This window comes from Neolamprologus multifasciatus, chromosome 3 (genome assembly GCF_963576455.1).
Source record: "Neolamprologus multifasciatus chromosome 3, fNeoMul1.2, whole genome shotgun sequence".
NCBI lineage: Eukaryota > Metazoa > Chordata > Actinopteri > Cichliformes > Cichlidae > Neolamprologus > Neolamprologus multifasciatus.
This window is the reverse complement of record NC_140441.1, coordinates 22,335,472-22,347,626: the sequence shown is the minus strand read 5'-3', so window position 1 is coordinate 22,347,626 and position 12,155 is coordinate 22,335,472. Positions and strand designations below refer to the sequence as shown.

At 38.2% G+C, this 12,155-nt stretch overlaps 1 protein-coding gene across 3 annotated transcripts; it reads left to right on the top strand.

Moving 5' to 3' along the window:
• Positions 1-4,372: 4,372 nt before the first annotated feature.
• On the top strand, positions 4,373-8,875 carry LOC146522011 (sperm-associated antigen 4 protein-like). Of its 3 annotated transcripts, XM_085149846.1 has the most exons (9): positions 4,378-4,578; positions 5,252-5,342; positions 5,465-5,667; positions 5,772-5,830; positions 5,939-6,074; positions 6,164-6,288; positions 6,402-6,575; positions 6,675-6,764; positions 6,953-8,875. In XM_085149846.1, the coding sequence occupies exons 1-9, from the start codon at positions 4,491-4,493 to the stop codon at positions 7,061-7,063; spliced, it is 1,077 nt and encodes a 358-aa protein (XP_085005972.1). In that variant the 5' UTR covers positions 4,378-4,490; the 3' UTR covers positions 7,064-8,875. The 3 variants fall into 3 exon arrangements, with proteins under 3 accessions (XP_085005953.1, XP_085005961.1, XP_085005972.1); XM_085149827.1 differs by having other exon boundaries at positions 4,373-4,578; positions 6,402-6,764; XM_085149835.1 differs by having other exon boundaries at positions 4,375-4,578; positions 5,963-6,074; positions 6,402-6,764.
• Positions 8,876-12,155: the final 3,280 nt, after the last annotated feature.

Genomic DNA, 12,155 nt, shown 5'->3' with positions numbered 1-12,155 from the left:
TGCCAGTCACCAGCATCGTCTCTAAAACACATTCGCAACCTTGGGGTCCCAACCCCAATTGGGGTCGCAAGATAATTCTTGGGGTCGCCAAATCATTTTGGAAAAATATAAATGAATGTAGCTTCCAAATGAATGACAAGTGGTTGGTCTCAAACAGGTATTTTATTATTTATTACTCAAAGCCAGTAACTGGCTTTGAGTAATAATAGTAAATGTGTGTGTGGGGGGGGGGGGGGGGTTAGCTCTGAATAAACAGATGAACAGAAGCGCTTTTGGACCGTTGTGGAGAAATATGCATCTGGTGTGAACAGCGGAGCAGCTGACAGTGTATGATTTTCCTAAGCGCACCACTTCGAAGTGTTCCTGTGGCCAATGTAAACCATGTGTAAGAGTTAGACCAAAAAGGGTAGAATTTAACAAGTTTACACAGAAATGTCAAAAACTGCCCAAAACTGAAAGATTGCATTGTAAAAACCCATTATAACAGTTTCTAAGCAAAACAAGTTGTTAGGCTTCAGTTACTCTTTAAGTAGTTACACTCCAAAATAACAGGACACAACCAAAATGAAATGTTCCCTTTGCCCTCCATAGAAAATGTTTCTGCATTTAGAACTGGACAGAGGAAATTAGTGGACAAGGATCTCTTACTAACTCACACAACGAATGTAACTAATGCAATAGCAATATTACTTACTACTACAAAAGTGATTTTCAGAGTGCTTTTCAATTACGAAGACTAGAAAAGGGGAAATGGGGCACATCTCCCTACACAACCAGCACTGAGCACACACCTGGGAGAAGCCGAGAGAGCAATTATTGCACACAATAGTGCCAACACATCAGCAAGGTGAATGAGAGGAGAATGAGGGAGGGTCTAGATTATTATGAAATGTTTAAAAAGGATGTGCAGTGTAAATGCAAAATGATACCTGTTCAGATTAAATGAAAATGTATGCTTCAGCCATGGAATGGATGGAGCGATCTGTGGTTCTGAAAGCATACAGAAAAAAAAGAATAATGTTACTTCTCTATAAAACACATACCATAGAAAAACCAAGAAATACGTAACATGACATACACATCCTTATAAAAAGCTAGTACTATAATTTGATTTAGGTTTACCAAACAGTCTACAGACCAGCCATTAGCGACTAAGTTTGGCATTGGGTCAATTTTTTGCTGTTAAAATTAAAATTTCTTCAGAAAATGCACATTTTTCCGAGCCGCGCCTGAAAGTCAATTGAAGGAATTAGTCTTATGTCATTGATCTTATATGCTGGCTTGTTATTTCTGTCTCTAAATCATGCACATTAATAATTATCTTTTGCGCTCGGTGTACACACACATAACACACAGATATTTATATGAAGAGAGACAGAGACAAACGTGCGCGCACAAACACAAGCTTGTGTCTAGAAACCGCGAGCTCACCAGAAAAATTCAAACGAAGCGGAGCACGGAGTTATACTATGAATGTTATGAACTATGAACTTATGCTAGCTAGCTGTATCCACCACCGATGCATCGTGGTAACGCTAGCTAGTTAGTATACTGGTAAAAAATGACTTTTTGCCTAACTTGCATTCCCGACTGTGATGGTCGGTTGCTGGTAACCAGTTCTAACGTCGCGCCGGATAGCTAGCTAGCTTGTAGCTAGCAGCTACAATCATGCAAAAATTGGGGGTGGCTGTCGACGCAGCTTAAATGGGGTTATTTTCTGCAATTTTGGCAATACAAATTATAAAAGCTTTTGTAACACACTTGGCTTTACTTACGTTTATTTTCAGATGAAATTAATCAAAGATGTGACACGATGTTTCCAGCAGCCATGCAGAATAAAAATGGGTCCCGGTCTATTTCTGGTGGGCGTGTTCAAGTGCAAATCACTTTGACTCAAATTAAAGATATTATCTGTTCAACATGAAAAGAAATATATGTTTTGAGAGAAATCAAAAACTTTGCGTTGTGTCCTTTGTACAGATATTCAGTTTCATCCAAATCAAAAGTGGTATTTTAAAATGCAAAAAGAAAGAGTTTCACAATCAAATCAATGATTTTATTCTGTTTTGAATGGCACTTATTAGATTGAATGAATGACTGCATGTTAGACTTTTTTCAGTGCACCCTCATGCACACATATACAAACACTCAGCACTCACCCAACGTAGGAATAAACGTAAATGGACATGTACACACAATCACACTCCCCAAACATACTCTATACCTCGGGTCCAGGTATCCTCACCCCCAGAGATGGAAACGGCACCCGTGGAGAGGATTGTTGGAATAGTGATGATGATGTCCGCTATCACTGTCAATTGCCAGTAAACACTTCATCTGGCTGCTGAATCTTCATGTGACATATTATAAAGTCTGTATTATTAACTCTGTCATTAGGCACCATTCTTCTTATTTTACGGCGCTGTTGTTCAATCGGGGAACGCTCTCTGTTGAGGAGAAAAGAAAAAATTTGTTGCGGATACGGATTATCCATTGTTTAAATGTCCCGGTAGTCGAAAAGGAGGCAGAGCTGTTCAGAAATGCTAGGAGCTAACTGGGCGCTAACTGTGTCATTCAAATATATTGAATGTCGCAATGTTGGCAAAGAGAGGAAGTGACGTAAGATTTGCGCATGCGGGGTACCGATCGGGTTTCCGGTACGGATCGGGTAGTGACAGGGAGCGCCATATTGCGGCCTCCACATTTACCGGAAACACGTGACCTCCACACTAACCGGAAACACGTGACCTCCACACTAACCGGAAACACGTGACCTCCACAGTAGGCGGAAATACGTTCCTGCATGGATCTTTTTTTTTTTTTTTGTCTTGTTCCTGCGTGGATCATTAACCTTGCAAATCGATCGTAAAGGTTGGTACAGAGTCTTCCATGTATAAATTTGCCGTTAATAATTATATAATTCTAGGAATCATCTACTTTGCTTACACTGATTACGTTGGCACTTTGTTAGCGTTACAACAACAGTCAGACCCCCGAGGTATCTAAACTTTAGTAAGGAATGTGTGTACTTTTGACACCTCTGGTTAGCATTTAATGGTCAGTTTCAGACGTATTTGATTTTTGCTTGTTATTGAACAAATTCACTTCACTGCTTTTCACTATCTGACATCAATGCACATTGTTCCATTTACTGCATATTGCGCTTTATTCATGTCTCTCATTCCACCTGCATCAACATTGTAAAGTTTGTCACAAAGAGATTTATACATTTATAAATACTAATATTCTCTATTCCATTCTGTTCTGCTTTTTTATTGCCCAGATTTTAGTTAGCCTTTGTTAAATTGTCTTTTATATGTCAATATATACGTATGTCACAAATAAAAGTGTCTTGTAAATTATGTTTTTGTAAAGAATTTTCTCCCCAAATCTCTTACATGCTAACTGTAACGTGTTATTTCTGCTAAAACCTGAACTTAAATGTGTATGTGGTCTTTATCTGTTTTTCTCTCTGTTTTAGATGCACATATCACATTTGAATTCTGCCACCAAGCCAGAATTGCACGAATCCCCAGTGGCTGCAGCCAGACCCTTCTCACTTTGACAGCGAAAACGAAATTGTATTTTTGTTACTATTGATGCTGCTGATAAATAAATTTGATTCTAATTGGGTTTTTTTTAAACAATCTGGGTTTATTAAAAAAAAAAAATCACAGTTGGTTTAAATAATAATAATAGATTGCATTTATATAGCGCTATTCAAGACCCTCAAAGCACTTTACAATTCCACTATTCATTCACTCTCACATTCACACACTGGTGGAGGCAAGCTACAGTTGTAGCCACAGCTGCCCTGGGGCAGACTGACAGAGGCGAGGCTGCCATATCGCACCATCGGCCCCTCTGGCCATCACCAGTACGTGGTAGGTGAAATGTCTTGCCCAAAGACACAACCGCCAACCTTTGGATCGATTTGGATCGGTCGCTTCCCAGGTCATCCGACCCGGATCCGCATTGGATCCGCTGTTGATTATAAGCTAGAATGATGCCCGCTAATGTTTGGCTCGAGTGTCCTAAAATCACACTTTCCCTCTGAGAAACAGTTTCATTACACTTTAATACCGTATTTAAATGACCGTGGTCTTCCCTCATTCTCATATACGTCACAATTTTCTCACAGCAAAATCAAACAAATTAGTGACAGTGAACATGGAAAAGTTTTCTTCATTCACTGCAACACACCTTTGCACATGTGCTCGTGAGCGCATGTGTTGTGCTTTATGAATTTGGACAATATGATGCGGTGTTTATAAAGGGACTGAGAAGGAAAAGTTATTTAATTGAGAGCAAATAAATTTCATTTAAAAAAAAACCCAGAACTACTCACACCTTTGCGCGTGCGCACACGAAGTGCTGCTCTTATGGAACGCGCGTGCGTCATATTCGATTTGTGCATGTATCTGTTTGTAACGTAACTGAAAAAGCTGCGGTTTGAAATTTTTCTTCTGCACCTAAATTTTCTGGTTCAGATGAGTTCAGTGAGAAGCGCTAAACGTCCATATTTACGGAAAAGCACATTTAGTGATTCAGTTTCTTCAACTTTCGTTTTAAGTGAAGGTAAGTGCAATCTTTAGACTAAAAATCGACATGTTTTATCTTCACATCTTACATTTAATATATGTGTTTCAAATCTGAACATTTTAAAAATGATATCCAGTTGATTATGTCAGAAAAGCACTTTTTAGTGCATTCTACTGTAAAGGTGATTTTACTGCTTACCTGTTAGACGCAGCTTGTCTGATAAATATTAATTTCCTTTTGTATATTAACTATAAAAACAAAGAGTTTTTAATTCTTAAAAACCTTTTGACAGGATTTTGGGCCAAATTCATTTAGTTGCTTTGAGTCTTTACCGCTGTGGTGATTTCCTCTTTTTCTGAATTGTAAAAACTACATTGTGAACAAACAAACTGACATTTGAAAGAGATTTTTTGCAAGAAAAGCAAGAAAATGTTGTGATCTGTTGCTATGATATAAATCATAACAATATGATGCTATGTTTTTGAAGACACTGGGAAAATAAAGTTCTTTATTAAGAGCGGATTTCATAAATGAGTGTGATTCAAATATTATTCTGTTCATTAAAAACAAAACAAGCTGGCACCGTGAAGTTTATATATAAGAGAACAGAGTTGCTTCTGATGGAAACATGCTCAAATCATAGTTATGAAGTCTGATAAGCTTTGTGTTAGAGACTCACTTAACCCCATGTTTCCCTTTCATTTTACAGCAATGTTGAGAAGAAGCCAAAGACTTCAGTCTAACGGCTATTACGGCAGCCAAGGAGAGCCGTTAATCTCCTACAAGGAGACTTTATACAGGTTAGTACTGGTCTACATGTTCTTTGTTGTCATCCACTGACATAGATGCATGTTTTGTAATCATAATCCATTTGTTCTTCCATGTACATTTTTTCTTACATGATTTTGTTTTTTCTGTGCAGAATTTTCAAAAGGCGATGGCCCCGTCCCCATCCAGTCCCTGACAATATTGACAGAGACACAGTTGAATACAACACTGTGGACTGTGACACTGTGGACTACAATAACAATGATTTTGTTGACTGCAGCAGTGGCAGCAGCAGAGGTCATTTTAGAGCCATCAAGGCATTGGGACTTTTGGTCCTCATGCTGGCCTTGTGTTTTGGTAAATGATCTCCTTCCACAAACAATTACAGTCTTTCTAGTACTATGTGCTTTTCTTCTGGATTAAGCTTCTCGTCTTATTCTGTGTTTCTCTTCATCCACCAGGATTGATTTTCAGTATTGGAGGGCAGAAAATGGACTTTTCCACCCCGTTCATGAGTGAGGTATGAAAAACATATGAGGCTGATAATATATTCCCTGAAGATTAATCAGATAATAACAGTTTATTATTATATATATATTATAACATGAATGGTTCTTCTCAATTGCAGTACTTAATCAATGGACATAAACAGGTGGAAAGGAAGGTACAAGAGCTGCAAAGGGAGTTAATGGACTTAGGAAAAAGAATTGACTTCCTTCTTCCAGTTGGGGACAGGATGCCCAACTTTGCTCTGGAGGAACTGGGTAAGACATGAAATCGGATCAGAATTCACGTAAGAATTTCTTTGTTGTTGTTTTGCGATTCCTTTCTCACTCTGTGTTTTTGTCTACAGGAGCAAAGATTGTTAAAGAACAGTCTTCAGCATCCTACCTTTCAGAACAGACTGGATTGAAGCTGTGGGGGCTTACATTGATACCCGCAAAACAACCCTGTGTAAGCCCAAGAGTCGTTATTCAGGTATAATCTGCTTTCACAAAAAAACAAGATACTATCTCACACATCTGCATGATTTAATAGTCAAACACTAGTGGTCCAAACTGAACTCTGTTTTTGTTTCTTTTTCTCTGTAGGGTCGAGCACCCATGGTCCCAGGAGTGTGTTGGAGTTTTGCGGGCTCCCAGGGACATTTAACAATTAAGCTGCCACACAGCATCGCCATCAGTCATGTGACACTGGGTCACATTTCTAAGATGGTGTCACCATCTGGAAAGGTCTCCAGTGCTCCCAGGATGTTTTCAGTGTTTGTAAGTCACAGATTTCCACTGCACCACTGTTCAACTGTTGCATTTTACATATGTGTATATAGAGAACAACTTTATCTGTATTTATTTCTGTCTTTTCAGGGAAAGAGAGCATTAGACGACAGTGGTGTCCACCTGGGAACATTCGTCTATGATCAAAATGGAGATCCACTCCAAACATTCAGGATACCCGTGAGTACACTGTGCCATTAGACACATGCACATAGACTTTTCTATCCAGAGTATTTAGAGGTTAGCTCCCCTTGCTATCTGTATATCCACCCTCATGATAATCACAGTATTCCTAAATTTACCATCCTTTCAAGAGTCAAGAAAACTATTATGCAACTAACCCATCTTGCTTTTGTTTTGTCTCTCAGGACGACAAAGTAGACGTCATCCGCTCCATTACGCTGCATGTGTTGAACAACTGGGGCAATCGTGAGTATTCCTGTTTGTACAAGTTCCGAGTTCATGGAAAGCTGGCATAACTAGCTTCCCATGAACTCCACCTATAAAAGAAAAGAGAGGAAAAATGTGAAAGTGAATCAGACTGCAACACATATTTAAATAATTGTATTTGAAAAAAATTGTCAATTTAACCCATGTTTTTTTCTCCAGCGAACGTCCATCCCACCAGGTAAGACATGTCTGATTAAGATGTTTGCAGTCTGATTCACCTCACCCCCAACCAGCCGTGGCAGAGGGCTTGCCCCTCCCTGAGCCTGGCTCTGCCAGAGGTTTCTTCCTGTTAAAAGGGAGTTTTTCCTCTCCACTGTTGCCAAGTGCTTGCTCAAAGGGGATCATCTGATTGTTGGGGTTTTTCTTCTCTTATATTGTAGGGTTTTTACTCTACATATACAGTGCTTAACAAATTTATTACATCACCTGTCATAGATATAAGAACACCCCAAATTTCTTAAACCTGTAATTCTTACATTAGGTGATGTTCGACTAACTTTGTTAAGCACTGTGTTATTGTGAATTGGCCCTCAATTGGAACTCATTTGGACTGAATTAAATTTCTTGTAAAACATAAAAATTCTCTAAATTGTCTCCACTGGGAATTTAGAGATATTTTTTAAAACAACAAGAATAAAATTTTAAGAAAATATTTTTCATGTCTTTTGGTATTCTTAATTGTCAGAGTATATTAAACAAGCGTGATAACACTATGGCCAGAGGATTTACATTTTGAAAATGAACATTTACACTCCCAAAAGTAAAGAAAGTAAAGTCCATGTTGCATGTGCTGTGATATGAGAAGCCTTCACTGTGATGCAGGCTTTGAGGTTTAGTGAGGTAACTTCAGGTTTAACCATGTGTTTGTAGTTGGGACACCAGATAGACCAGGGGTCGGCAACCTGCGGCTCTTTAGTCCTTTTAGTGCGGCTCCGTGTGGCTTGGGAAAATATTTTTTTTTTAAGTAATTAGCTGAAGTGTAATTTATTTATGTTAGTTCTTTTTTAACTTGTAGTTCTAAATTGGAAGATTATTGTGATATTGAAATACAAACATAAAATTATATTCTATTATTTTTTGATCGCTCAAAATAAGCGTCACACTCGCACAAGCCGGTGTACCCGCCGAAACGCCGTGCATTTATCGAGACTTTCGACCCCAGGTAGGCCAATTATGGATCTTCGGATCCACATTATGTCAGCAGCTGTTCTCCACCGTGAACTATGTTAAAAACAAACACCGCTCGCGCCTCACAGATGACAGCTTACAGTCCTGTGTAAAGATGAAAGGGACTTCGTACAGCCCCGAGTTGCAGACGCTGTGCGCAGAGCTTGAGGAGCAGAAGTCCCATTGTAAACATACCACGGCAGACTCGACGATGTTTCCATGAAAATGCTTTTCAGCATCTCTTTATTGACTACTTTTCACACAAAGTTGCTGTACAGCCGGCTGTAGCTTTTCAGCTCACAGCCCGACATACACCAACAACAACACAACAGCACAGATAGCACAGACGTTAAGGCGATGAGGCGTGATTGCGGGTGCCGCTCAGGTGCGTCCGCCTCCCCTGCAGCGGCGCTGCAGACCATGCCCCGCCACACACATTAACCAGGTAAAATACATATTTAGGTACAATTTTACAAATATCTGTTTTTCAATTTTTAGCAGCATAGTGCTGTTTTTCCAATTATTTTCTTAAAAGTCAGGTCAAGGCTCCAAAAGCCCAAAGGCGATATAAGGGTGGCGACTCACAACAGTTTTTGTTTGCTACATGGATCATTTTAGTTCAGCTGGGTGTCTTTCCTTTTGTTATATTTCTTTAAGAGTTCAAAATGTGTTAATTACATAAATAAAAAAAAAAAAAATTTAAATAAAATTTTTATTTTATTTAAATAAAATTACAATTTTAATTATGTCATGATAGAGAAATATAGAGAAAATGTAATTTTCTCTATAGCAGTTCATGGATTTCATAAGCAACACACCTTAGTTGTTCACACAAAGCATAAAGGTAAAAAAACAATATATAGACTGTTATCTTCATTTTAGATGTCAAAAAGTATTTGTGGCTCCCAGTGTTTTCTTTTGCGTGGAAATCGCGTCCAAAGGGCTCTTTGGGTGTTAAAGCTTGCTGACCCCTGAGATAGACCATTAAGCATATTGCATCTTGTTTTTTAACTTCATCAATTAGCAGATTTTACTGGAAATTTTTATTTAATAACCCCAAATTTGGACTTATTGATAACAAAAACAAGCTTCTACACTCATTTTATTTAGTTCTGTTAATTTCAAAACAAAGCTTCTTTTCCTTTTTCTTCACTAATGGTGTCACCTCCTGTAAGTTGTCATGACTTTTGAGTCATGATATGTATAAATTCTAAATGAGTGAAAGTCAGGGACTGGGCCAGATCGGACGGTCTGGTCTCCACCAGACCTCCGGACGGTCTGGAGGTGTTCTGGTCTCCACCTCTGTGTGGAGTTGCTTCCTTGAGCTCATCCACTCACATCTGCAGGTAGTGTGAAATCAAGAGGCTGTGCATTTAGGAGCTGTGGTGCTAGATCTCCACCAGTTTGTATTTCTGCCATGGTAGTAAATGGGCTCTGTCTCTTGTCCTTGTTTCTCTGCGTTTACTCTTTAGTAACTTTTGTATATCATCTTCTCTGTAGAACTCAGTGATTCCTGAGATTAGGGACAAAACAGGTTTTAATTTTCTAAAATATATTTTTTGATTTTTCAAAAACATATTTACATATAATTGTAACACAAAGTTTTGGCTGTCTCACCATGGTTTGGTACAATCTCCCAGGTGTAACATTTTTTAATAATTTATGTTTTTGCTGGAGAAGTGCAAGGTTTTTGTCAACACCGTCAGACACAAAGAAATGCAAAAATATATATTTTAAATTAAGTTGTTTCAGCTATTTTGAATACTAGCAGCTTCTCTATTTTATTGTTTATGCACATATGTTTTCAAAGTAATTATACCACATTTAAAAGTAAGATTGTTTTGGCTTTTTATTATTAGAGTTACAGTCATACATATTTTCAGAAGCTTGTATTTAATCTGTATAAGAAACAGTCATATTAAGCAGCATGCAAATGACACATTTATTGAGAAAATTACATATTTTTATTGGAAGATCATGAGGGAGGAAACTATATGGTTCTCCAAAAGAGAAAAATAAACAAAAACTCCATATTATGGAGTTGACAAGGTGCTGACGGTGGTGACACAAATCTGACAGTGGTGACACACTAGTAGAAAACAAGATATTATTTCTTTCAAAATGACCATTAAACATTAGCAACCTTTGTAATATCACAAGACACATCATAACAATTCTGTTTTTGCACATGTCAAGTTCTACATCTACACAGCAAGTAGCTGCCTTACTACTCCTTGATTCCTAAAGTTCTCTGTGGTTGTGTGTTTAGACCCTGCTGGACTTTCTCTCCTTTTGACTCTCTGTGCTTGTTTCCAAAACCTTCCCTTCTGACTTTTTTCTCTTCCTTTCAGATCACTGGTGTTCTTTATTTTTCCCTCTTTCACTCTATTTCTCCATCTTTCGCTTTCCTTTATGAGAAACTCTTTCTTCAACTCAGGCTGGCTGTTAATTTTTTCTCTCTTTCTTTTTTGATCATCCCTGTTCCTTCTCTTTTGTTCCTCTACTGACAGGTTCCCCTTTGCTATTCTAGTCTGAAATGTACCATTTTGTAATTACAATAATTTTTCTGAACCTTGTGCTTTTTCACAGATTAAGGATGAATATTCACAACACAATTATGCATTAAGCAATAGAAATGCTATCCAGCCATTAAGTTTGATGTCATTAGCCATTTCCAGGTCCAAACCCCGCTGCAGATCCCAAAGTCAAAGGAACTCTGCGGTATCACTGAGAGTTACAAATTGTCTAAATTCTTTCATCTTTAATAAAATGATCAGTGTGTGGCTCCACCAGGTGTAACATCCAGGCATCCATGAAAACAGAATATATGAAATTTAACAGAGTTAGAAGTTAGATTGCTTGTTTCCACCTGAACATGATATACCAGCTTTGCTACCACTTCCAACATAAATGGAGACAAAACTAAACAGCAGTGACTATTGTCAGGTTACTGAAGTTGGGCTAGCTGGTATATAGTGATGTGCTACGTGATCGCTAGCGACACAGCTGTGTTAGCATAATATAAACACAGTGAAGCTGACGGATGAATGCTAACCTTTTTCCACTTGATAAAAGTTAACGTGAGGGTTCCTGATGGTTAGGCTGACAGTGATCACTGGCTGTTTTTAGGGGCTTGTTCAGATGTAATAGAACAAGATAAAAAGCATTAAAACATTTTAACAGCACAACAGGCTTAATAAACACAGAGTAGTTTGGGCCTGGAAGCGGGATTCATACATCATCACTTAAAGAACAGCTCTCGGGGCACAGCTAGCTCAGTAGATGCCACATGATCGAAAGGTTGGGCGTTCAGATCCAACGAACAGAGGCTATCCTGGATTGGTAGCTGCCCACTGCATCACTGAGTGAATGGGTTAAATGCAGAGGACTAAGCATTTTCCTACAGGATTAATAATGTATACATAAACAATGAGATTCAAGATAAGGCAAATTTGATAATATCTGACACATCTGTGAAGCAGAAATATCAGTAAAATACACAAGAGGTAATATGACTGAAATATTAGTAAAAAATAACTTAATATAAATGGTGAATAGAACACTTTTGTGACATTTGTCAACACTATTAGAAAAAGGGTCAACACCGTCAGACAAAAATCCTGATGGTGTTGACATCTGATGGTGTTGACAAAATACCCTACTTTCTCTCATAACACATGTTTTTCTGATAGAAGCCATCTTGTTTTTCATCATTTGCTTATGGCCTCTACAATCTACCTAAATGAGGCTGTTTTTACAAAAAAAAATAAAAATAAAATCTTGGATTACATCGGACTTTGGTGTTGACGCACTATGGTTGTGACACAGAGTTTTATCAGAAAGGTGTGCAATAAATGAAATAAAAACAAACAAATAATCACAGCAGTGACCTCATGGCATGTGTATCAAACAGGAAGTGGTAAAGGGGTCCTCAGAGTGTAAGCTACCCACAAT

Bases quoted from the DNA above. Each gene is read 5' to 3' on its own strand.
- LOC146522011 (XM_085149827.1), top strand. From the start codon at position 4,491: ATGAGTTCAGTGAGAAGCGCTAAACGTCCATATTTACGGAAAAGCACA. The intron at 5,343-5,464 runs GTTAGTACTGGT...TTTTCTGTGCAG, and splicing joins TACAAGGAGACTTTATACAG to AATTTTCAAAAGGCGATGGC. The intron at 6,289-6,401 runs GTATAATCTGCT...TTTTCTCTGTAG, and splicing joins GCCCAAGAGTCGTTATTCAG to GGTCGAGCACCCATGGTCCC.